The 27,630-nt window shown below is 41.6% G+C and overlaps 1 protein-coding gene across 2 annotated transcripts; it reads right to left on the reverse strand.

Annotated features, from left to right (window-relative positions):
* Positions 1–6,408: 6,408 nt before the first annotated feature.
* On the reverse strand, positions 6,409–27,437 carry pex2 (peroxisomal biogenesis factor 2). Of its 2 annotated transcripts, XM_078216349.1 has the most exons (3): positions 27,137–27,437; positions 14,704–14,865; positions 6,409–9,433 (listed from the first exon to the last, which is right to left on the reverse strand). In XM_078216349.1, exon 3 carries the CDS (start codon positions 9,414–9,416, stop codon positions 8,508–8,510), a length of 909 nt encoding a protein of 302 aa, XP_078072475.1. In that variant the 5' UTR covers positions 9,417–9,433; positions 14,704–14,865; positions 27,137–27,437; the 3' UTR covers positions 6,409–8,507. The 2 variants fall into 2 exon arrangements, with proteins under 2 accessions (XP_078072475.1, XP_078072474.1); XM_078216348.1 differs by lacking the exon at positions 14,704–14,865 and having other exon boundaries at positions 27,137–27,272.
* Between the last annotated feature and the right edge of the window lie 193 nt (positions 27,438–27,630).

Raw genomic sequence — 27,630 nt, forward strand, 5'->3', positions numbered from 1 at the left:
ATAACAAATGGGATTACTATCTCAATGGAAACAAATTAAAACATGCTACCGTGCAAAGGGACCTGGGGGTCCTTGTGCATGAGACGCAAAAGCCCAGTCTGCAGGTACAACACGTGATCAAGAAGGCAAATGGGATGTTGGCCTATATTGCGAGGGGGATAGAATATAAAAGCAGGGATGTCTTGATGCACCTGTACAGGGCATTGGTGAGGCCGCAGCTGGAATACTGTGTGCAGTATTGGTCCCCTTATATGAGGAAGGATATATTGGCATTGGAGGGAGTGCAGAGAAGGTTCACCAGGTTGATACCGGAGATGAGGGGTTTGGATTATGAGGAGAGGCTGAGGAGATTGGGTTTGTACTCGTTGGAGTTTAGAAGGATGAGGGGGGATCTTATGGAGACTTATAAGATAATGCGGGGGCTGGATAGGGTGGAGGCGGAGAGATTCTTTCCACTTAGTAAGGAAGTTAAAACTAGAGGACACAGCCTCAAAATAAAGGGGGGTCGGTTTAAGACAGAGTTGAGGAGGAACTTCTTCTCCCAGAGGGTGGTGAATCTCTGGAATTCTCTGCCCACTGAGGTGGTGGAGGCTACCTCGCTGAATATGTTTAAAGCGCGGATGGATGGATTCCTGATCGGTAAGGGAATTAAGGGTTATGAGGATCAGGCGGGTAAGTGGTACTGATCCACGTCAGATCAGCCATGATCTTATTGAATGGCGGGGCAGGCTCGAGGGGCTAGATGGCCTACTCCTGCTCCTATTTCTTATGTTCTTATGTAGGAGGGTTCTTTGGAACAATATGTAGATAGCCCGACTAGAGAGGGGGCTATACTGGACCTAGTACTGGGGAATGAGCCCGGTCAGGTCTTCAAAGTTTCGGTAGGGGAACATGTAGCAAATAGTGACCACAATTCTGTTAGCTTTAGGATAGTGATGGAGAAGGATGAGTGGTGTCCCAAGGGTAAGGTGTTGGATTGGGGGAAGGCTAACTTTAGTGGGATTAGGCAGAAATTGGCAGCTCTTGATTGGGAGAGGCTGTTTGAGGGTAAATCCACATCTGGCATGTGGGAGTCTTTTAAGGAACAGTTGTTAGGGCTGCAGGACAGGCATGTGCCTGTAAAAAAGGAGGATAGGAAGGGTAGGATTCGAGAACCATGGATAACCAGGGAAATTGAGGGACTGGTCAAAAAGAAAAGAGAGGCGTATGTTAGGTCCAGGCAGCTAAAAACGGAGGGAGCTCTGGAGGAGTACAAAGGAAGTAGGAAAGAACTCAAACGGGGAATTAGAAGGGCAAAAGGGGGTCACGAAATGTCCTTGGCAGACAGGATTAAGGAGAATCCCAAGGCATTTTATTCATACGTTAGGAACAAAAGGGTCGTCAGGGAAAAAAATCGGACCTCTCAGGGACAAAAGTGGGGAATTATGCTTGGAGCCCAAAGTAGTAGGGGAGATCCTAAATGAATACTTTGCGTCCGTGTTCACAGAGAGGGATGTGTTGACTGGGAGTGTCTCGAAGGGGAGTGTTGAACCGTTGGAGAAAATCTCCATTACAAGGGAGAAAGTGTTAGATTTGTTAGAGAATATAAAGGCTGACAAATCCCCAGGGCCTGATGGAATCTATCCAAGGCTGCTCAGGGAGACAAGAGGTGAAATCGTTGGGCCTCTGACACAAATCTTTGTCTCGTCACTGGACGCAGGTGAGGTCCCAGAGGATTGGAGGATAGCTAATGTGGTCCCGTTATTTGAGAAGGGTAGGAAGGATAACCCGGGTAATTATAGACCGGTGAGCTTGACGTCCGTGGTGGGGAAGTTGTTGGAGAAGATTCTTAGAGATAGGATGTATGCGCGTTTAGAAAGGAATAAACTCATTCACGATAGTCAGCATGGTTTTGTGAGAGGGAGGTCATGCCTCACTAACCTGGTGGAGTTTTATGAAGAAGTGACCAGAATGGTGACGAGGGAAGGGCCGTGGATGTCGTCTATATGGACTTTAGTAAAGCGTTTGACAAAGTCCCTCATGGTAGGCTGGTGAAAAAGGTTGGCTCTCATGGGATAAAGGGGGAGGTGGCTAGATGGGTGGAGAACTGGCTTGGTCTCAGAAGACAGAGGGTGGTAGTGGAAGGGTCTTTTTCCGGCTGGAGGCCTGTGACTAGTGGTGTTCCGCAGGGCTCTGTATTGGGACCTCTGCTGTTTGTGATTTATATAAACGATCTGGAAGAAGGTGTAACTGGGGTGATCAGTAAGTTTGCGGACGACACAAAATTGGCAGGACTTGCAGATAGTGAGGAGCATTGTCAGAAACTACAGAAGGATATAGATAGGCTGGAAATTTGGGCAAAGAAATGGCAGATGGAGTTCAATCCTGATAAATGCGAAGTGATGCATTTTGGTAGAAATAATGTAGGGAGGAGCTATACAATAAATGGCAGAACCATAAAGGGTGTAGATACGCAGAGGGACCTGGGTGTGCAAGTCCACAGATCCTTGAAGGTGACGTCACAGGTGGAGAAGGTGGTGAAGAAGGCATATGGCATGCTTGCCTTTATAGGACGGGGCATAGAGTATAAAAGTTGGGGTCTGATGTTGCAGATGTATAGAACGTTGGTTCGGCCGCATTTGGAATACTGCGTCCAGTTCTGGTCGCCACACTACCAGAAGGACATGGAGGCTTTGGAGAGAGTACAGAGGAGGTTTACCAGGATGTTGCCTGGTATGGAGGGGCTTCGTTATGAGGAGAGATTGGGTAAACTGGGGTTGTTCTCCCTGGAAAGACGGAGGATGAGGGGAGACTTAATAGAGGTGTATAAAATTATGAAAGGCATAGATAGGGTGAACGGTGGGAAGCTTTTCCCCAGGTCAGTGGTGACGTTCATCAGGGGTCATAGGTTCAAGGTGAAAGGGGGGGGGGGGTTTAACACAGATATCAGAAGGACATATTTTACACAGAGGGTGGTGGGGGCCTGGAATGCACTGCCAGGCAAGGTGGTGGAGGCGGGGACACTGGGAACGTTTAAGACTTATCTAGATAGCCATATGAACGGAGTGGGAATGGAGGGATACAAAAGAATGGTCTCGTTTGGACCAGGGAGCGGCATGGGCTTGGAGGTCCGAAGGGCCTGTTCCTGTGCTGTATTGTTCTTTGAACAGGCCCTTCGGCCCTCCAAGCCTGCACCGATCATGTTTAACTTTCGAAGCCAACCGCTTACATTCCTCTATTCCCCGTTTGTTCATATGCCCATCGAGATCAGTCTTAAATGTGGCTAATGTAACTGCCTCAACCACCACAGTTGGCAGTGCATTCCAGGCCCCCACCACCCTCTATGTAAAAAAACTTCCCCGCACATCTCCATTGAACCTTACCCCCCTTTATCTTGAACTTGTACCCCCTTATAATTGTCATTTCTGCCCTGGGAAAAAGCTTCCAACTGTTTACCCTATCTATACCGCTCAATTTTATAAACTTCTATCACATCCCCCCCTCATCCTCTGTCTTTCCAGGGAGAACAATCCCAGTTTATTCAATCTCTCCTCATAGCTGATACCCTCCATACTAGGCAACATCCTAGTAAACCTTTTCTGCACTCTCTCCAAAGCCTCCACATCCTTCTGGTAGTGTGGTGACCAGAATTGGACACAGTGGGCCCACTTTTACCATTGCGTTGCGCCCACTTTCGGGCACAAAAATTTGGCAAAGTAATTTAATGGCATTTGCATACATTTAAATTGACTTAAAGGGCTGTGCGACCAGCTTTACCGGCACTTTCCCCTTTACCACTGCGTTTGCCCATCCAGAATCGGCATAAAACAGATATGCTCCATAGAAGTCCGATTCAAGCGCTCCAGTTTCTGAGGGAAGTGCCTAGCATCCGATGGCTCTCTGCTTAAGATCGATGGCGGGGGGGGGGGGGGGAAAGAGGAGGAAAAGGGGTCTGCTGCAACTCAGCATGAGGTCAGTGCAGGGGAAGTGAGGTCCGCTGCCACTCTGTCCGAGATTGGTGGGGGTAAGGAGGAGGGGAGATCACTCTGCTTGAGGTCGGGGAGGGGGGGGGAGGGGGAAAATGTTGTGGGGGTGGGGCAATGTCTGTGGGGGCTAGGGGGAGGCATTATCCAGCCTGGGAGGGATGTGGCAGGGGAGCAGCAATCTATCATTTTTTTTCGGTGCATGCGCAGTTGGAAGCGCCGATTGGAGCTGCAGGTTTTCGGGCAAGTTGAGCCCCACCCACAGGCTTGTGCAGCACGATTCAGAATCGCTGATATTTTTGCAGGCAGAGTGCGTATTTATATATATTACAAACAGCAGAGGTCCCAGCTCTGATTCCTGCAGAACACCACTAGTTACAGACCTCCATTCAGAAAAACACACTTCCACTGTTACCCTCTGTCTTCTATGGCCAAGCCAGTTCTGAATCCAGTTCACCCCTGATCCTGTGACATCTAATCTTTTGCACCAGCCTGCCATGAGGGACCTTGTCAAATTATTTTGTATTTTAATTCCAATTCAATCAAATCAAGTCCAATTCAGAGTCTCAACAAGTTGAGACATTCCCGATCCAAGCTGACAAGACAGGGCTCTCACCTCCCGCCTTGGGCTTGATCTACATGATCCAAGTTGATTGGAGTATTAATAGCTCCTCCTCCAAGGCTTGATCTCATTTGCATCTTAGCCAAAAGGCCAAGATGCTGCTTTTAAAAATTGCTTCAAAAGCAGCTAAAATGTAACCTAATGACTTCAACCAAGCACAGCATGTCGATACTACACTTGATCTTAGCCAAAAGGCATGTAGACAACATTCACAGCCCTTTGCTCGTCAACCCTCATTGAGTCATCCCTGATACCTATCTTATGCTCAGCCTAGCCAAATTCAAATTGCAAAAAACTTATGATCCAGGGGGACTTCAGAAAACACTTTGGAGTTTCTGACCGGAATTATAACAAGATTCTTGATTGACAAGGAAATCAACAGCCTTTGGGAAAATTAAAGTCGAGGCCACAATCAGATTAGCCATGATCTTATCAAATGGTGGAGCAGACTCAAGGGTCCAAATGACCTACTCCAAATTTATATGTTTGTATATATAGCCAAAGACACACTTCCAATCAAATTTCAGCACATTGTTTAAATGTTTAATGTGAAGGACACCTGCACACGTGGAATAGACCAAAGGTAAATGTGTGTATCACTTTGCTCTCTCTCTACGAATAGTCTTCAACATGAAAAGTTGCGGGGTGAACTGACAGCAGTTCAGGGTTACTCAAGGGAAAAGTTTCAGTGCCAGAGATCACTGGAGGAACAGAGAAAGCACAGGAAACAGAGAATATTGGCCACTGAATAAAAATGGAAAAGGTAATACCTAATTTCCTCATGCTCCTTCTGTATCAAAGGTACAAAGACCAGCTTCTATTAAAGGGTGAGGGGAGGGTGTTCAAACCTCTGGCTCAGTATACTAGAAATTGCAAACATTGGCATACAAACAGCAGCAGTGGTGGCCTAGTCTCACAATCTTCCAAATATCCACAAGTAGAGAAAACACAAAGCACATCAGTCTCAACTCAGCATTGCAGCCTGTCAAAGTGTTCCCTACCCTCACCCACCACCTAGTTAAGCTAAGCTTGCAAAACAAAATGATAAGATGTTAATGAGAAGCAAAGGTCAGTACAGGTAACATATTTGGAACTTCATGTTTCACATCTTAAATGTACCCATGAGAAATGCAATGGAAAGCTTAGTACTCTAATAAAATATCCTGCCACTTCTTTTTGGCAGCATGGATGATTTACAACTATCAATCCAAAATACATTTTTCCCTGATCAATTTAGAAAGAAAACTAATTTTCACAGTAAAAAGGAAAAAAAGTGATGCATAATGAATGGATTAAAATAATGAATTATTAAAGAAGTAGACACATAGAAGTTTATCTGCTGGACATCATCTACATGTAGCACGATCAGCACAGAAAGGTAAATTGATGAGTGAAGGAATAAGGAAATGACAGGCTGATTACCTTTTGATTATTTTGCAAAACTGATGAGACAGCAGATGGTATTCCTTTGCATTAAAAGACTGAGCACAGCGTTTTTCTTCTTTCACATTCCTCATATTGGGACTGTTTGTTAGCTTCCCCCTCCCCCAACTCAATTCAGTAAGATTGGAAATTACTGCATATTTGCAATGAAATTGGTTTTCTCAGGGAAACTGATGAATCACTTACTGCCAGTGACTGGAAGGAAAAGCTGCTGTATATGCCCTTATATAATGAATTTTTAGGCGATACACTTCATGGTAAAATATAACAAAGCAAGAACAGTCACAATAGTGTTTTTGGGTGAAAATAAATGAAGGGACTGATTCATACTACTGGTAACAGGAAGTACAAATGGTTTGAGAATCTATTTTCTTTCTCCTGCAGGGCTTTATAAATAATGTTTACATATTTTCTCTCGTAAGCAATGAGCTAATACAATAAACTTAATATAACAGATATGTGTGAATCACCATTTTATTAATGCAAAAGGATATAGGAGCCACCAATGAATGCACTTCTAAAATGAATACTCCTCCTTCCCCAGATTTAAAAATAAAATCAATTCATTATTATTTTCTGAAACCCTCCACCCCAAAGTTTAAAACAGGCATTGATAAAAGTGTCTAGTGCAAAACTCTTTCACCTTAATAAAATTAGTCAGCCTGCCTCAATACCTGCCTCCACACATCCAGTGTGAATCCAACTCATCATGCCTCAAAGGCCCAAGTTGATACTATACCATTATGGAAATAATTTTGACATCAAAAATGTAAAGATTAGTAAATTCTGGACCCAATAATTTTGTATTGAGATTTTTTATAGAAAACATTTTGCATATTTAAGCGATTTGAACATGGGTACAGGGAACAGCTTCAGAATTTGCAGGTGACACAAATGTGGTGTCCATTGTTTAAATACCCGAAACGATCTCGAGGATATAGATTAGTAGATGAAGTTATAAATGTTGGATTAAATTTAATGTAGAAAAATGTGGTGTTATTTTGGGATGAAAAATAAAGAGATAAAAGTACATACACAATGGCAGAACTCTTAAGAGCAGATAGACTCAGGAGTTCAATTAAATCTTGATCCCATTCCTAAAATTGATTGTTAAAAAATTGATTATGATTAAGAACATACAAGGGGTCATTTGATATCTTAGGTTTTGTAAAAAGGGGCATTGAAGACAAAACGTACAGAAATGATTGGTCTCACTTCCCACCTAATGTTGTTTTAGGGTACCCAAAATGACAATGTTGAGGTTTTGAAGAGGGTACAGGAGATGTAATAATAAGATATATACACCAAGGTTGAGGCTTTCGTTACAAGGATCATTTGAAATTTTGGCAGGAGACTAAAATCACAAAAACAAAGGGAAGGATAGAATTTTTGAATGTTGTCAGGATTACGAGAAATCATGTTAGATGCAGAGTCCATAATAATTTTGAGAGAAGGATAAGTATTTAGAAAATAAAATTTCTTACAGAATATGGGAAACATGTTCACTCTCAGGTCAGGCACAATGGATCTAGTAACTGTGTTGTAAAATTATGAAAATTAATAAGCATTTGTGGCCTGCCCTCTTCCACATGAAGCGGGTGGATTAATAGTACTAAAAGCTCCTCCAACCACTTTCACTGCTTTTCTATCACCACTTCACTCAAGAAATAGTTATTTTTCTATACTGAAAGTTTAAGGTTAGAACAAATTGGATACTCAAATATAGTGGAGATACAGGACTCAATGAAGAATGAATTTCAAAAGCAAATGAATTGGGGTGGGTAGGCAAATACAGAGTATTTAATATTTTTCAAGAATTTCCATGTGCTACAGATGAACTTATGATACTTGGGACAAGGGATCTCAAGTTAATCAAAACAAATGACTGCGCTTCAGTAATGCACAAAGTGTTAACACACTAGTCATTTGGCAATGAAATTATCTTAAATTTCATTCATGCGAGTTGGTTAGATTTCTAAAACAGAAGACACACATTGTAATCACTAGTAAAGCAACATCAACAATACAAATTGGTCTTAACTTAGAGATAACAAAATACAGAGGTGACGGGCAAATTATTTCTGCAGTGAATTACTTAGAAAAGGTCTCTATTTCTGCAGCCAAAAATGTATAAATAGATGTTCTGAATATTTTATTTGGAAAATAATTGTATTTATGATGTCCTCAGGATGTCTGAAAGTTTCTGCAAACTGGCAAATTAAAAAAAGTAGCCTAATCTGTTTCTAATGATAGGATTGGATGATGGAAGAATTTTGGCTAAGATACTAGGAGTACTACCTGCTCTGCAAATGGTACCATGTAACCTTTCACATCCATTTAAGTACGCAAATTTGGCCTTATTTTAACTTCTTTTCCAAAGATGACATCTTCAACAATTCAGTTGTTCTTGAAACATTGCATTGAAATGTCAGGCCAGATTATGTGTTCAAATCCTGAAGTAGGGTTTAGGCATATTCAAATCAGACTGACTTGTGAACTTCAGGTATTAAAGGTGCTAAAGTTTGGACTTCACTGTTGCATTTTGGACAAGTAAAGTTAGCATCAGCTAGGTAGTTGCTTTTAATGCAATAATAACAAAAAACATGCTTACAACCAATTGTGTGAGGCATGGTTGGCCAATCACCACAAAGGGCACATTCTTTACAGTGGATAGCTAGTGTGCCATCATTATCATGGTGATGACCTACTGGAAGAAACCATGATGAGACAACAGCTTTAAGTTTTCTTGCATTGATCAGTGGCAGAAGAAATATTAGGAATTCAGCAAAGCCGTGCCATAACAGTTCACGATTCATGTATTCAAAGCCAATTTGACGAAAACCCTGAGGTCTGGAGAAAACTGCTCTGATTCCCAAGAGTCGTTCTGGAAATGTGGCAAACCTACCCTTGCGAAGAAAGATGAGAAAATTCAGTAGTCCAGCCACCTTTGAAAGTCCAACTGTAAAAGTGATGAAATATTTCATCTTATGAATAGTTGACTCCGGAGAGCGATTACTGAATAAATCGTGGGCTCTCTCTTGCAACCATTTCCCCCCAATTGTACATAATGCATACCATAACTTCTGATGCTTACTCATTGGCTGGTACTTTGGTCCCTGAGATAAGTCATTTTTATATTTGATGTTCAGAAGTGTCTGACCAACTGTTGCATTTTTGGAATAGATGGTAAATCTCCACAACAGAAGTTGTAGAAAGGCTTTCAGTTCTGGTTCAAAGTGTGTTAACAAACCAGGCTTGAAACATTGAAAACACTGGGCAAACTGGGACCACACAAGTTGTTCTAAGGCTCCATCCAATTCAAAAGCATCCAGCTGGCTTATCCTTAGTACTGGAGTCAGAGAATTTAAGCTGTCCTCTTTGGAACCCATGTTGCTGCCAATGGTACCTCGAGAGAAACAAATATACAAGAGAATTCAGTCTTTAGTCTCATCAGCCATAGTCATTTAGGTACATTAAAAAACTATACAATCCACTGCTGCCTCACAGTCCCAGGGATCTGGGTTAGATTCTGGCCTTGGGTGACTGTCCGTATGAAGCTTGCATGTTCTCCCCTAGTTTGTTTGGGTTTCCTTTGGGAACTTCAGTTTCCTCCCACAGTCCAAAGATGTGCAGGTTAGGTGGATTAACCATGGCAAATACATGGAGTTATGGGGATATGGCGGAGTGAAGGGCCATGGTGGGATGATCTTTCAGAGAGTTGGTGCAGATTCGGTGGGCCAGGGGTTCTCTTTCTGCACTGTAGGGATTCTATGGATTCAAAATCAAATTTTCCTTGTCAGGGGTTACTATTTGTGAAAATTAATTTTCAGCAAATTATCTCAACTAGTTCTCCTGTATGTTCATCAGTTAACTATTCTCATGTGCACAAAGGCTATTCAAAAACAAGCAAAAGCCAAGTACCGTGGATGCGACAAATCTGGAATAAAAATAGAAAATGCTGAAAATACTCAGTAGGTTTCGCAGCAGAGTTAACAGGCTGAGTTTTTGTGAATGAGATGGGAAGTGAGCACTTAGCTCAGCAGGAAATGTTAACATAGCTGCAGAGGGGAGTGCAAAATCTGTTTGACTCATCTCTATCAACTTGTAATAATTTTTTATTTGATGTGTTTGTCAATACCAGTGTGTGTTTACATAGAATAAAATTAAAGAATATTGAAGTTTGAATGCAATAAAAAAAATGTTGAAATTAAGTTACAAATGATTGTGATTGTTTGACTGCTTTATGAGAAGTTAACAATGGCTGTTTTTTCTCTTGGTTTCCAACTCAGGACTAGTGATCCCCCATAGTTCACACTCCCCTGAGGTGCTATGTACTATTGGGCCTGACTCCATCAAAATTGAGGCGGTGGGGGCACTGGAGGAGTCAGAAATACCCTGCCCAGCCATGGAGCTGGAAGGACAGGAGTGACATTTGGCCACCTTATCCCACACCAGCCAATAGTGGGGGAAATTAAAGATTAATATGTGTTAAACAAGTGAAAGTGGGAAAGGTGGGAAAATGAACAAAAGGCCGGAAGGCAGGAGATTAAATGACAAAGGAATTGATGATACAAGGTGAAATAGAACCAAGTGAAGAAGCAGAAAATGTGGCTAGAGGAGTTGTGAATGGTAGAAACTGGAAGGAAGGAGTGAGAGCAGGAGGGCGCAAAATTGAATGGACATGGTCAAGGGCCCAGTCAACCACTATGAAGAGAAGTCCTCGGTTGAGGAAAACCAAAGACAGATCAGAAGCACTAATATAGAAGGCAGTGTTGTCAGAACAGATATTTACTATAAACCCAGCGATTCCCAAAGCTATCTTGACCACACTTACTCGAACCCAGCTTCCTGGAAAGACTGCATTGCATTCTCCATTGCATCTAACCTTTGCATCTTTATTAATCCTATTACCATTCCTTTTAGTTTTTCACCATCAGCTCTTTCATCATTTAATCTCTCATCTTCTACCCTATCACATGGCATATATTTTATTCTTTATCCCATCCAACAGCACCCCACCCCCTGTCCCACACACACACACACACAGACCTAACTGCATTAAGTCTGTTATATTCTGCCTTGCTCTTTCACTTTCCTCCTTTAAGATACACCTTAAGACATACTTTTTTAACCAAGCTTTTTGTCACCTGAACTAATGTCTGCTTGTGGGTGGCTTGGTATCATTTTGTTCATTACACTACAGTGAAGTACCTTGGGATGTTTTATTACATTAAAAGATGCTATTTCTGTCATTTTCCAGTTCTGATGAAAGGTCATTGATCTGAAACGTTAACTTGTATTTCATTCCTCAGATGCTGCCATACCTGTTGAGTATTTCCAGCATTTTCTGTTTATATTCAAACATAAGGAGCTAAGAGGATGGTAAGGAAAAGGTAGGTCACCCAAATCATAGCCCGCCTTCACAGATATCTATTTACTTTCTAGCTGAAGTTAATAGATCACAAGACTTCTTTCCCTTCTCGTCTTGGCCAGAACGTGGAGTTCAATTACAGTATACCATTCAGAGAAAAAACACAATGATCTTCTCAAAAGGATAGCAATATAGTGTGTCCATTTTATTTTTACACAAAATAACATTTTAAAGATCTCTGCTTTTACAGTAACTTTTAAATTCTACTCAAAATATACAAAATTTCTAAAACCATGTTTAATTATGATACTACAGTAAAAGTGTTAGTGTGACTCTGGTACAAAAAAACATTCTACAAGAGTAGACACTAAATAAAAGGCCTCTGAACCATCTGGGGATGATCAATGTTGTTATGAGCATGTTAAATCATCACTTAAATTAGATAAATTGGTATAAAAAGTATGTGCAACTTATTTTACTTAAATATACATTTTTGATAAAGCAACTAGCTGAGGATTTGAGCCACAGCAAAATTGCTAATTCACTTTGTGCCGTGTACACAAAATATGAATTAGAGCTCCAATTGCATTAGAAATGATTACATCTCATTATGCAAAAGTAATTTAGAAATAATTGTATCAGTGAATTCTGCACATTGATGATGCTACTATGCTATATAAAGTCCATTGCAAATACATTGCAAACCGCAAAATGCTCGAACTAGTAATACACTATCTAAAAGAGAAAAGAATATCACTGAAATTTAAAATCACTCAAATAGGCTACAATGTACTAAAGTTGCACATGAATACCTGTGGATACGTGGTTACGATCAAATTTATTTTTACGATTGGTGCTGAAAAAAATGCAAAAATGATATGGTATAGATTGAAAAGTTCTATTTGAACCCATTTAAAACAACTGACAATGAATTTTTTGAGGAGGTAACTAAGTGTGTCGATGAAGGTAGGGCAGTTGATGTCATATACATGGATTTTAGTAAGGCGTTTGATAAGGTCCCCCATGGTCGGCTTATGATGAAAGTAAAGAGGTGTGGGATAGAGGGAAAGTTGGCTGATTGGATAGGTAACTGGCTATCTGATCGAAGACAGAGGGTGGTGGTGGATGGAAAATTTTCGGACTGGAGGCAGGTTGCGAGCAGAGTGCCACAGGGATCAGTGCTTGGTCCTCTGCTCTTTGTGATTTTTATTAATGACTTAGAGGAGGGGGCTGAAGGGTGGATCAGTAAATTTGCTGATGACACCAAGATTGGTGGAGTAGTGGATGAGGTGGAGGGCTGTTGTAGGCTGCAAAGAGACATAGATAGGATGCAAAGCTGGGCTGAAAAATGGCAAATGGAGTTTAACCCTGATAAATGTGAGGTGATTCATTTTGGCAGGACTAATTTAAATGTGGATTACAGGGTCAAAGGTAGGGTTCTGAAGACTGTGGAGGAACAGAGAGATATTGGGGTCCATATCCACAGATCTCTAAAGGTTGCCACTCAAGTGGATAGAGCTGTGAAGAAGGCCTATAGTGTGTTAGCTTTTATTATCGGGGGTTGGAGTTTAAGAGCCGTGGGGTTATGCTGCAACTGTACAGGACCTTGGTGAGACCACATTTGGAATATTGTGTGCAGTTCTGGTCACCTCACTATAAAGGAGGATGTGGAAGCGCTGGAAAGAGTGCAGAGGAGATTTACCAGGATGCTGCCTGGTTTGGAGGGTAGGTCTTATGAGGAAAGGTTGAGGGAGCTAGGGCTGTTCTCTCTGGAGCGGAGGAGCCTGAGGGGAGACTTCAATAGAGGTTTATAAAATGATGAAGGGGATAGATAGAGTGAACGTTCAAAGACGATTTCCTCGGGTGGATGGAGCTATTACAAGGGGGCATAACTATAGGGTTCATGGTGGGAGATATAGGAAGGATATCAGAGGTAGGTTCTTTACGCAGAGAGTGGTTGGGGTGTGGAATGGACTGCCTGCAGTGATAGTGGAGTCAGACACTTTAGGAACATTTAAGCGGTTATTGGATAGGCACATGGAGCACACCAGGATGATAGGGAGTGGGATAGCTTGATCTTGGTTTCAGATAAAGCTCGGCACAACATCGTGGGCCGAAGGACCTGTTCTGTGCTGTACTGTTCTATGTTCTAAAGATTAGTCATAGCCTAATTAAAATATTTGATTCATATTTAGATTTTATGGCAATATTTTCTAGAAAATGAAGAAAGTGCAGACAGTTTTATTGAAAATTACTGTACATAAATGCCTTGCACTGTTGCACATATATTTATTTCAGCAGAAACCAGATACTAGTAGCCTGGAATTTGCAGTGGTCACGATAATGAAATGGTCAGTGTTCACTGTCATTACTCCACTGAAACAGGCAGCAACTTATCAGACATGTGCAGAAGTACAAAGAAGTCCAGATGTTGCTGTCAGTGATTCTATGCTTTTCTAGTGGTTATATTGTTAAGGTACCTCCAGAAGACAATCAATTAGAAATTAAGTGAATTGATGTGAAATCTCACTCTTAAACTGTTAGCCTCACTGTAAAAACTCTTGAAAAAGTTAGAACTTTTATTAAACACCTTATTGAATTACGTTTTTTAAACTGGGTTTAAGTGCTAACTTCACAATTACTGTTAAGTATTCCCACAGGTCATGAGTAACTAATTTTACGTTCATGGAATGCCAAATTTCTCCATAATAAAAATGGAATTATTTTATTAAGTTTATATTTAATCTGACCATAATTTCTTTCTGTATTTGAAAATTTAAATCAAATGTAAAGGATATTAGGTATTTTTAACTGCTTAGTTTGTTGTACATAACAATACTTCAATTTGATTAGTTGCTTACCTGTTTGCTGACATCATTGCTGCTAGATGCCAAGATTTCCCCTTGAATTAGCTAGATTTAAGCTACTATCAGGAAAGAGGAAAACCATACCACAGAGATTAATACATGTTTATGGGCAGCTTTCTTTAAGGTCATCAGCATACTGCCCTTAATGGAGCAAGAAGAGAGGTCATGCACAAGAGTCCATGGTCAAAGGGAGGGACAGTGAGGAAATAGTAATGGTAAGACCAAGGTCACAAAAGGAATTTTAAAATAAGGATGATAATTAATATCTGTGGCACTGTGGTTCTGGGATCCAATATAGGTAAGCAAAGAGAGATAGCTAATCAGGACTAGCTCCTAAGTAAGACGACCAGCTTGTAAAACAAGGGTTATTGAGGCTGTCCTGAGGTATTCTAATATTATACTGCCATTGATTTATTTTTATATTGTAATAATATTAACCTTTAGGCTTTGCTTCTTGAGCAAGGAAGTGTGAATCACTTTGGAATGACGATCGAGGCTGTTGGATCAGGACCTACCCTGCAGAACTGGTCAGTTTCAGGATGAAAGAATAGATGTACCGATTTACATCAGTTTCTTATATTATCAAACAATGAAAGTTCTCTGAAATGCAAGAAAAAAAATAGTTAAACAAAGGAACATATCTGGGCATACATCATCGACTTAATTGGTATGAATGATGCAGAAACAAAGACAGACTTATAATTAAAGGTTTCACTTGGTGGAACAGCAATTATATGGAACAAGAGGGAAACTATCAATAAGATAATTAACTAAAAGAGTCGCACTTGTTAGCTTAATGAAGAAAACACCTGTTAAGCAAGAAAACCTAAAGTTATTGATAAGATTATGTCAACTAAATTCTTCTTACATGGATTTATATTTAACATTTGTATAACTGTGCAACACAGATTTGTGTATTTTGTTATACACCAACAACCTACATTTTTATAGCACTTTTAACACAGCAAAAGGTGTTTCCGAAGAGAGATTAGGGGAGGTGATCAAAAGCTTGGTCAAATGGAGAGGTGGAATGGGTTGGGGAAAGAAATTCTGGATTAAGTGTCCAGACAGTTTATGGCACCCTAGTTAATGGTGAGGTGATGGAGATCTAAGGTGCCCGAGGTCAAAATTGGGGGAATGCAGACAGTACACATAATGGGCGTGAAAGATATATATATATATATATATATATATATATATATATATATATAAATTAAAAAACAATATTTGATTTTGTAAAGGCCTAAGATACTAAGCTCAGAACTGTAGCATTTTTGAAACACCAATCAACCATCATCAGGTGTGGTAGTCAGTAGAATCATAGAACCCCTACATTGCAGGAGGCCATTCGGTCCATCAAGTCTGCACCGACTCTCCGAAAGAGCATCATACCCAGGCCCATCCCACTGCCTCCCCCTCCACCGCCCACACTATCCCCCCACCCTATCTATCCCTGTAATCCCAGTACCACCTTTTAACTGCATGTTTAAGTACTATTGCATGTCCTGCATATTTAATAAACCAATGACATGTGACTTTAATGGTCAAGAGCCTTATTAGAAACCATATGCTATCTGAGATCCAAATCCGGCACGGTAGCACAGTGGTTAGCACTGCTGCTTCACAGCTCCAGGGACCTGGGTTCGATTCCCGGCTTGGGTCACTGTCTGTGTGGAGTTTGCACATTCTCCTCGTGTCTGCGTGGGTTTCCTCCGGGTGCTCCGGTTTCCTCCCACAGTCCAAAGATGTGCGGGTTAGGTTGATTGGCCATGCTAAAATTGCCCCTTAGTGTCCTGGGATGTGTAGATTAGAGGGTTTAGCGGGTAAAATATGTAGGGATATGGGGGTAGGGCCTGGGTGGGATTGTGGTCGGTGCAGACTCGATGGGCCGAATGGCCTCTTTCTGTACTGTAGGGTTTCTATGATTTCTATGATTTCCACTGCCAAATTCGTTCTGCCAAGGCCTTCTTTTGACACCAAGCTCACCTCAGTTACCTGCTGACATGTCCATTGCTTCCAAACCTCCCATCAAAACTCCATTGTGACATCATTGTTACTCCTTGGTGCAAACAATCCCCTTACTTGCACTAATCATTCTGCACCAATTCCATCGGCAACAAACATTTTCCTTCAACAATGTGCCTACTATCTTACTATTTAAAACCACTATATCTCTATTAGGTGCGTAGTCATGTGGACCCTTAATTCTAGATACACATTTCTCCTATACTCTCAGGAGATTTTGTGGTGACTAACTGAGCTATCATTTCCAATCCTTTTGGTTGTGGACCACTTCCCCTTTAAGAAACAAAGAAAAGTAAAGGTATTTGCATGATGCCATATGGAATACAATCCAGGTTTCAGAAAATGTGAAAATAGGTACCGTCAAGGAAATAATCATTATGCAAGTCTTTCATTGCTTCTCAACTTGTCCAGCTATAAGTAAAGAAACACTTGTGGGAGAAGGGAAGGGTGTGAAGGGAACAGTGATACTCCTGTACGTAGATGTACAACTGCAGATAGGGTGAGAACAAGGTAGCTGCAATAGGAAAGCATCCTTATTGAGGTACAACTGTCTCCGCTACTCTAAGTGCCCTGGGGAGGACATTGAATTTCTTCTGGCATTGAGAATCCATGATGTGGAGATGCCACTGGGGTAAGCACAGCAAGAAGTCTCACAACACTAGGTTAAAGTCAACAGCACAAGCTTTGGGAGTGTCACTCCTTCTTCAGGTGATTGAGGAGTTGTGTTCACAAACAGGGCACATATAGACACAAACTCAATTTATAAGATAATGGTTGGAACGCGAGTCTTTACAGGTAATCAAGTCTTAAAGATACAGACAATGTAAACGGAGAGAGGGTTAAACACAGGTTAAAGAGGTGTGTATTGTCTCCAGCCAGACAGAGATTTTGCAAGCCCAGGCAAGTCGTAGGGGTTACAGATAGTGTGACATGAACCCAAGATCCTGGTTGAGGCTGTCCTCATGTGTGCGGAACTTGGCTATCAGTTTCTGCTCAGCGACACGCTGTCGTGTGTCGTGAAGGCCGCCTTGGAGAACACTTACCCGAAGATCAGAGGTTGAATGCCCGAGACTGCTGAAGTGTTCCCCGACAGGAAGAGAACACTCCTGTCTGGTGATTGTCGAGTGGTGTTCATTAATCTGTTGCCGTTGCGTCTGAATGGTCTCTCCAATGTACCATGCCTCAGGACATCCTTTCCTGCAGCGTATCAGGTAGACAACATTGGCCGAGTCGCAAGAGTATGTACCGTGTACCTGGTGGATGGTGTTCTCATGTGAGATGATGGCATCCGTGTCGATGATCCAGCACGTCTTGTAGAGCTTGCTGTGGCAGGATTGAGTGGTGTCGTGGTCACTGTTCTCCTCTTCTTTAACGTTAAAGAAGCCATCCTCTACGGACAAGCCCTCCGTGTACACAGGATCTGCTCGGATGAGGAGGATCGCAACAGACACCTACAGACGCTGAAAGACGCTCTCATTAGAACAGGATATGGCACTCGACTCATCGATCCACAGTTCTGACGCACCACAGCGAAAAACCGCACCGACCTCCTCAGAAGACAAACACGGGACACGGCGGACAGGGTACCCTTCGCCGTCCAGTACTTCCCCAGAGCGGAGAAGCTACAACATCTTCTCCGGAGCCTTCAACATGTCATCGATGAAGACGAACATCTCGCCAAGGCCATCCCCACACCCCCACATCTTGCCTTCAAAACAACCACACAATCTCAAACAGACCATTGTCTGCGACAAACTACCCAGCCTTCAGGAGAACAGTGACCACAACACCACACAACCCTGCCACAGCAACCTCTGCAAGACGTGCCGGATCATCGACACGGATGCCATCATCTCACCTGAGAACACCATCCACCAGGTACACGGTACATACTCTTGCGACTCAGCCAACGTTGTCTACCTGCTACGCTGCAGGAAAGGATGTCCCGAGGCATGGTACATTGGGGAGACCATGCAGACGCTACGACCACAGATGAATGAACACCTCTCGACAATCACCAGGCAGGAGTGTTCTCTTCCTGTCGGGGAACAGTTCAGCAGTCTCGGGCATTCAGCCTCTGATCTTTGGGTAAGCGTTCTCCAAGGCGGCCTTCACGACACACGACAACACAGAATTGCTGAGCAGAAACTGATAGCCAAGTTCCGCACATGAGGGCGGCCTCAACCAGGATCTTGGGTTCATGTCACACTATCTGTAACCCCCACGACTTGCCTGGGCTTGCAAAATCTCACTAACTGTCTGGCTGGAGACAATACACATCTCTTTAACCCGTGTTAACCCTCTCTCCACTTACATTGTCTGTACTTTTAAGACTGGATTACCTGTAAAGACTCGCATTCCAACCATTATCTTGTAAACTGAGTTTGTGTCTATATGTGCCCTGTTTGTGAACACAACTCCTCACTCACCTGAAGGAGCGATACTCCAAAAGCTTGTGCTAGCAAATAAACCTGTTGGACTTTAACCTGGTGTTGTGAGACATCTTATTGAGAATCCATGCAGAGATTGCAGAAAGTGGCACTAATTATTAAAGCCACGTCCTTCCACAAGTCTGCACCGTGCCCCCAGTGGGCCTCTTTCACTCTGCAGAAACGTAGTCACATTATTGTTTTGGAGCTAATCTCTCACTAAATAATTCTAGTCATGAAATACCTGTTTTATTTTCCTTCAACACTTTGGGCCATAACTTCCAACTAGCATAGGAAAATGATGGCCTGCTGGAATTACAAGAGTTTAAAGGTTGGGTAGAGTGGAGGTCAGAAGTCGGGGCAAGAATGGGGCATGTGTGTTGTGCATGTGTGTGGGGGGTCTCCCATGCAGGACTCAGTCTGGGTGTTTAAAATAGTTACACTGAAGTAAGTGGTTTTATTTCAGAATAACTATTAGGATAACAATGGCATATCCAAAGTTAGCAAGTTAAATCGCTTTATCAGATGGTTCCCAGCGCAGCACAATTGTTCAGGGAACGTTAGCGCTTTTGACATGTAAACCATTACATGATTCCCCAGTGCATCTTTGGATACCCTTTAAAGCTGATGCTGGGGACACAGGCAGTTATGGTCCAAATTTCAGTTCTTGAAAAGGAATGCATGTTGCCAATGTTGAAACAGATTTTTAGGCTTGCCTGCACAAAACAGAAGGTTAATTTGTCACATAATAAACAGTAATCTCTCCAGTCCTGAAGTCCAAAATCCAGAAACACCAGGGCTGTTTCGTGCTTTCATCCACGTGGAATGGATGCAAGGGGATTTAAAAACAGAAGGTGGGACCAGATTCCAGAATTCATACATTATGTCAGGAAATGGTCTGACTTGCAATTCCCATTTTGAGGTTAAAAATCCAGATCCAGCTTTCCTGAATTTTTCTGAGTAGGTCCAAGCAATTCACAGACTTGCTCTTCCTGGTGCTGCGACAAATCATGAATTAGTGAATGTGATGGCCTTTATAGTTATTGAGATGGTCCTGCTTCTAGAAGAGTAACAACTTTGGCTGTTTTAGTGGGAAGACTGCAGGAAAGGGAGACAGGACAGAGGACAGAGAAAGAAAAGTTAGCTAATCATGTGGGAATTAAAATTAAAACCAAAGTCTTTTACACTGGAAATATATTGCCAATCTTTCTGGGAAAGAAAGGTATTCCTTTTTTCTAATATCAAACGTTTAGTAAATAATTACCCTATTTTCCCCAGCCTGTTGGTAGTGCAAATTCTGGGTTACCTGGAATCACCTGTTCTCTAGACATCATTGGCATCATTTTAGTACAGTAATTTGGAAACATGGCAGATATATTTGAATAAATTAAACAATTTTTGTTGGTGCTGTATAATGTTTTGTCACTGTTCTGTATCTCAGATCCATATGCATATTGCACACTTATGGTTAGGCATTCTAATGTTATTCTATAATTCAGAGATTTCTAAAATCCAAAATGCCTTGATCCCAAGTATTTACACCTGGAAAGCTTTATAACCATGGGACTTTACACTATTTGCGTTTATAATGTTTCTTAGCTAAACTAACCATAAAGTCTGGCAGTAACACGTATTTTTAAAATATATTTCACAACCAATATAAATTATAATAGCATATCAATGTGGCAGTAGGAACTTCCCTTGAATTTCTTTTTCTTCAATACAGTTATTGAACAGTTTACAAATTATGAATTAATACATTTTATTTGGGAACATATTATTGACAGAAACCTATCAATAGTAATGTGGCTATTGTCAGGAGCATGTCAATATTAATGTAGTTATGATTTAGAGATCACACAGATGTAAGGCAGGCAGAAAGACGTCTCCCACAGGCTTCTATCAATAGCTACATTTCTATTGACAAGCTCCCAAGACGTACAAGGAGATGCATTACCATCACAGTCTTCTGTCAATAGCTTTTTCCTTTAAAAGAATTGGTGTCTAAATTTTCAAAGCTTCAAGCTTATGGAAAAGCCTGTTTCCTTTTAAGCAATTTTTAGGCCAACTACCCTTCACAAACACTGTCAGGAACTTCAAGTTGGAAATGTATGTACTATATTATATTATATTGGCGGTAAGAAGCCAGGAATTAGATTCATTCAAAAATGTGTTGAAGGAACTATCCTATTGAGGAATTGTACTGCTCACTAAAGAATCTTCATTGTTGATTTTTTGGGATGGGAAATGCTTAGAAAGAGTGAGGCGATGAGATGCTTCCTTGATACCCTCTGATTGATAGCATGCTGGCACAGTGGTTAGCTTGAAGCATTGCAAATATTGCTGTAATATATTGACCAAGGAATCTAGGAGTTGCAAACATTTTATCAGGTCCATCGAGGGGGGCGGGGGTTACAATCATCATTTAATTTCAGATTTTTGCTTTGCTCATGTTAATAGATTTGTTGGGTGCTTTACATTTTTAGTTATTGTTTGTTCCTCGTTACTTTGAGAGATAGTGTCTGTTTTTGTTACCAACTCCACTAGTACTTTCTAAGGCCTCCCAATTCTTCCTGCAGTTTCCAGTGACAGAAATGCCAAAAAACAGAGTTCACAGATTTAAAAGTGAATGGCAGAGGAACTGAAGGCTTTTTTTTTTTAAACGCAGCAAGTAGCTATGATTTGAAGGACTGCCCGAAAGGGTGGTGGAAGCAGATGAAGTATCTTTCAAAAAGAAACTGATAAATACTTAAGACGAATCATGGAATGATACAGCACAGGAGACAGCAATTCAGCCAGTCATACTTGCATTGGCTCTTTGGTAGAGCTAAACAATTACTGTCACTCACCTGCTCTTTCCTCATAGCCCTGGAAATATTTTTCCTTCAAGCTTTTATCCAATTCTCTTAATCTCTAGTAATGCTGAATCATGTGAAAATCCACCCTGTGGCCTTAAGTTGCAGCTTAAAAGAATTGTTAAGATTTTCAAAAACTTTTTTGACTAGATGATCTCTACAGCCAGCAGACATCCATCTCACTGTCTGCACTGGATTTAAACCAAAGACCAGCTCCTACAACAGAATTGTTGAATCATTTACCTTACTGTTCTGTCACTGGCATCAGCCCCAATTTAAACGGCTACTTTCTAAACTAAATGACAAAGCACTACTGCTACCCAAAGTTGCTGCGATCAAGCAGAAGTGGTTTCCTTCGGTGCTCTGAATACAATACATCAGAAGTAATGCAGATGGCCACATTTTTTTTCTGATTTCAGAGGGGCTCAACCCTCTGCTCAAGCTGGCCAAGTGGTTTCCCAATTGCTGCCTTGTACAAACTCAGGCTTCACAGGTTGCAAATTGCAGTTTTTAAACAGGAACATAATTAAGAATGAACACACTGCACTTATACTGTGCCTTTCACAAACCTCAGGACATTTCAAAAGTGCTGCATAACCAGTAAAGTGTAGTGTAGTATGTGTAGTAGTCCCCAGTAAGTCAACACTGAGAAACATGTGAGTCATTTGTTGCTGCCAATGCATTGGAATCGGTCTTCATTACAAGTGGGGGGCAGATGCCTCAGCATTGCAAGCTCCAGCATATTAAAAGAACTTTTCCACTTTAAGCTGTTCTTCAGCTCAACATGACTGAACTTCTCAGTGATATACTGTATAAACTTTCTTTGAAATCTGAGCTTTTATTTCCTTGTATCAAGTAGATTTTTAAAATATTATAATTTGCACATTTTGAAAAGTCTATCTTCTGAAATGACAACTTATTTTTTGCAACATTTAGAGTTATGCAACATTTCAGGAGAGTAAATTTCTCTAGTGCCCAGCAATACATAATCAAAAATAGTGTCTGGAAAAGATTAAATGAAACTGAATTGCTGTTTCAGAAAGGACTTCAGTATCTGGAAAACATCCCTTATAATAAATAACTTAAACTTCTCTCCAGGGATCTGCTTTTCCAATCAGGGCTCAATCTTTCTTGTAGTTTCAAGCTCTTGGAATGGAGCTTTCCCATTCTGTTATCAACTCAGTTCGTAGGACTGCCACTGCTACTGGGTTTGGCAAAATATTATATCTGTGCATCTATACCCGAGAAACACAGAAAAAAATAGAAGCCCAATTACAGAACCAGTCTACTTATGTTAACTTTACTAAAAAAGCAAAAAAGTCTGCTTTTTTTTGTAAATACACAGCTCCTTGAGTATTCACAAAGGGACTGGTAATCTGCAGCATTCATTTAACAAAATTACATTTTACTAGAATTCTCAAAGTTATTATATCATACAAGTGTTTACAATCCATTCAGGCTTAACTAATGTATCAGTGCATCAGCCATGGTTCAGCTGGCAACACTCTCGTCTCTGAATCAGAAAATCTTGGGTTCAAGTCTCACTCCAGAGACTTGTGCACCATAATCTAGACGGACATTCTTGGTGCTGCACAGGTTAGCTTTTGGGATAAATTGTTAAACCAAGGATCTGTCTGCCTTCTGTGGATGTAAAAGACCCCACAGCTCTATTTCGAAGATGAGAAGGGGAGTTAACTTCTGTTGTTTTTTAAATTCTTTCACGGGATGCAGTTATCGCTAGTTAATTCCCTAATCCCCATCCCTAACTGGGCTTGAGAAGATGATGGTGAGTTCTGGACAATACTTATCCCTCAATCAACATCGTAAAAACAGAGTTTCTGCCATTATTTCATTGCTGTTTGGCTGCAACATTTCAACAGTGACATACTTTAAAAGGCCCATTTTCTCATAGGCTTCAGAGAAGGAGTCAACTGTGACCTGTAGCTTGAGCACACACAAGTGCAATCTGCATAATGGAACTCAATGCTTGATGCAAGAGTGATTTTGGTTTTGGATTCGTGCCAAAGGTTGAACAATTTCTCATCTGTTCTGCAAATTATTTCCACACTTGGAAGTGAATTGCAGCAAGGAAGATAGGGAAGAGGGTTGGCGTGATGACAAAGTCTTGTTTCAATCCAGTCTTCATGGAGATGGGGTCCTTCACGGAGATAAGGTCCTCTTCCAGCCAGATCCCAAACCATAACACTTTCTCCCTTTGATTAAGATCAATGGCGAGATTCTCTCAACAAAACCTGACATAGATGATCAAATTCATCATTGCCTCCAATGTGCCAGTTCAGCCTGAGGAAAAAAAAGCTTTGGAGTACCAGGATCTCAAACCAGAGACTAAAACCATGGTTTACTAGCCAACAGTGGTCTCCAGGCTCCTATATGTTTTGGAGACTTAGACAACCTACAGCAAGAACCTTAGAGCATTGGCTTTGCAAGATCCTCTTAAATCTGGTGGAAAGAAAAACCATCCAATAGCAGTGTCCTCTGCCAAACTGACATGTCCAGCCACACGATGCTGGTCATTCAAAACCAGTTCGACTGGCAGGACATGCCTCTTGCCTGAAGCAACTGCTCTGCTTGGACACAACAGGAAACTTCCAGGAGGACAGTGGTGTCCTCAAAGCATCCCTGAAGTCAAATATCTCCATTGATTTGTGACTGATCAAAATGGAGAAGGTACATTTGGGAAACATAGAGGATAGGAGGAGGAAGAGGCCATTTGATCCTTCGAGCCTGCTCCGCCATTCATCGCGATCATGGCTGATCATCCAACTCAACAGCCTAATCCTGCTTTCTCCCCATAACGGTCCCATTAGCCCCAAGTGCTATATCTAGCCGTCTCTTGAATACACTCAATGTTTTGGCATCAACTGCTTCCTGTGGTAATGAATTCCACAGGCTCACCACTCTTGGGTGAAGAAGTCTCTCATCGCCATCCTAAATAGTCTACCCCGAATCCTGAGACTGCGACCTCTGGTTCTGGACTCCCCCAGCATTGGGAATATCCTCCCTGCATCAACCCTGTCTAGCGAATTTTATAAGTCTCTATGAGATTCCCCCCCCTCATTCGTCTGAACCCCAACAAAAACAATCCTAACCTAGTCAATCTCCCCTCATACATCAGAAGGCACCACAACACAGAGACTTTGAATTTGCCTCTTGTGCATTCCCTACAATGTGTTCGAGGGCCCCAACCTTCAAACATCGACTCGACCGTTCAAGCAGCACCTGCCCCACATGTGGCAGAGTCTGCAGATAGTCCAGTGCACAATCAGCCATCCCAGAATTTATCAAACTGGAATGGAAGCAAGTCATTCTCAATCCTCAGGGGCTGCCTAAGGTTAAAGTGCTTCATTGGCTGTAAAATGTTTTCACATGTCCTGTGGCTGTGAAAGGTGTCATATAATGCAAATTTTCTTTATTCAGCCACATATTTTAACAAGTGAAGAGGGAATTGAGTAGAACCTTCACCATACTTTGATAACTCAGTTATTAAAATTACACAGCTCTTTGCTGTGTGGTTGTTGCTTTGTAACTGCAAAGCAGAAAATATAAATCATTTTATTGAGAGTTTCCATCTTACAGAGGAGGCTTTAGGTCAATCTTCACCCAACAACTTGCTCTGAATACCCTGTTCACATTTTGACAGCTGTGACAAATTCCACCACAGCAGCTGAGACAATCAATAACATTATAAAATAACCAACAACATCCTAAATAAAACAGCACAAACTTAAAGTAAATTCACCCCATCTCTCAATGGTAACAGATCTTTTAAAGATCCCAGATCCGGATGCAGACCTGCATCTTTGTAAAAAACGAATTCGTTTTTCCTTGGGCCATACCCCATCTGTTTACCAAGTTTCACTGAATTCCATCTTTTAAGATAAATTGTTTACAGACAAACAACCCATCAAGTGGGTGAAAGCATTACCTCCACACACCTTCAGCAGCAGAGGTAAAATATTCCAGTCGCAACCAAAATGCCATTTTGTTAACATAGTTTCCTCGCCTAACATCTGCCATCTACCCTGATTTCTGTTCTGAGTATTATGGTGATATATTCATCACTGGCTTCAATATTCATTCATCTTTCTTGTACAGGAGAAATAAAAAAAGTATCTCATTGTTGACCATCATGGGCATTAACTTCATGGTCCTGTATGATATTCTGCAGAAGGAGACTATTTATTCCATCATGCCTATGCTGGTTCCTTGGTAGAGTTATCCAATTACTCTTCATAATTTTGAATATCTCCAATGCTAACTTTTTTTGGTGTAACATTGATAATTCTTCTAGTCTAGCTTCTCCAGCACCTCCACATAACTGAAGTTCCCCAGCCCTTGGTATCATTTGGGCAAATGTTTTCTGTACTCTCTAAGGCCCTCTCATCCTTCCTCGAGTATGATGCCCAGAATGATGCACAAGATATTCCATATAACACTCACAAACTACATGATCCATCACATCTTGGTTTATACTTTGTGGTCAATGATGCTCCCAACGACCTTGAAGCAAAACTGCCCACAAGAATCTAGTGATCTTTGTGGCATGGATTTCCTCCTTCCCAATGACAATTTGAATCTGGCAGCAAGTTGAGGGGATCTATTGGCATCCTTCAACAATGATGCTATTAAGCAGAAGCAACAAATCACACTTAAGTATTCAGTCAGCAAACCACCCATTGCATTTAAATAACATTTTAGAAAGCAAAATAAAAAAGAGGACATAAAGATATTATAAATGTTCAAAATACTTTAACAATGTGCATTTAATATAATGGAGAACTTGGACAGTTAACACATTTCACATTAGAATTTAAGGAACAGTGAGGCTGTTAATTTGTAATTATGAATATTAAGCCAGTTATTTTGGTACTTCTGTATTTGGTATTTTCCCATTACTATTCTGTACAGAAAAGCAGTGTTTTAGCATGCAGAGTTTAAACTCCCTAATATATGGTCAGTACTATAATGTAATGCATTTTTTTTCTAAACACACGTGAAATGTAGAAAAATATTTATAATGTACAGTAACCTGCGAAACACTAGATCCCTTCAAAGATACAGGGTAGGAAACATGCAGCAAATTAGAGGAAGGCTGGAAAATCGACAAAAACATTACATCTTTAAGAGGCTTCTGAGGACAAGTGGTAAAGTAGGTGATTCTGAGACTTCACCAGAAAGCTCTCCGTTGTGGGAGTAAAATATTTCAGTGGTCTTCCACATTACAAGTTGAAAGAAACTAAACTTAATCTCGCAGCAGGTTAACACAAACGACCCAAAATATTTAATATACATCAAGGCACGGTTTCTCTCTAAATTTCTACGGAAATCGCGTGAAAACGTTGAAGGCAAATTTGTGACAAGAGGTCGGGCTCCAAGGACCAGCCACAGGTAGGCCATGATTCAACACTGTCCTTTCTAAATTAAGGAAATAAACTGAAACTGAAGTTTAAAAAACGCGAAGACGAGGAAATATACTTTATAAAAGACACAGTTAAAGTGTATGGTGGCTCAAGTTTCACCCATGAGAAGGACAACACCTACCAGAAGCTGCCAGCCCTCCAGCCTCAGCAAAGCCTCCGTAACCAAGCGACCAGCTGCCCTTCCGGAGGGCAAGGCGACCGGATGTTACCTGTCAAAGGTTACTGGTTGGGGAGGGGAGGAGGGGCAAACACAAAACTGAGAGGGAAAATGGAGCGGCTCCGTGCTGGGGGAGGTCGCTCCTCCTCTCCTCTCCTCTCCCCCACCCCGGGGATTAACAGCTCAGCTGCTCTCCCTTTGGCGCCGCTGATTTTTGCTACGCGCTCTCCACCGGCGCAGCGCGAGGACTCGGCTTCAGTGACGCAAGCGATTGGCATGGCAACGAGTCAAACCGCCCGCTCGAGCCGCCCTCCCCACCAATCAGCGGCGCTCCAGCCGCCCTCCCTCCCTCTCCACCCAATCAGCGGCACTCCAGCCGCCCTCTACACCAATCAGTGGCGCACCAGCCACCCTCTCCGCCAATCAGCGGCGCTCCAGCAGCCCCCTCTCCACCAATC

The sequence above is a fragment of the Mustelus asterias genome, chromosome 7, assembly GCF_964213995.1.
Source record: "Mustelus asterias chromosome 7, sMusAst1.hap1.1, whole genome shotgun sequence".
Taxonomy (NCBI): Eukaryota; Metazoa; Chordata; class Chondrichthyes; order Carcharhiniformes; family Triakidae; genus Mustelus; species Mustelus asterias.

Coding starts and splice junctions, on each gene's coding strand:
- pex2 (XM_078216349.1), bottom strand. CDS start 9,416: ATGGGTTCCAAAGAGGACAGCTTAAATTCTCTGACTCCAGTACTAAGG.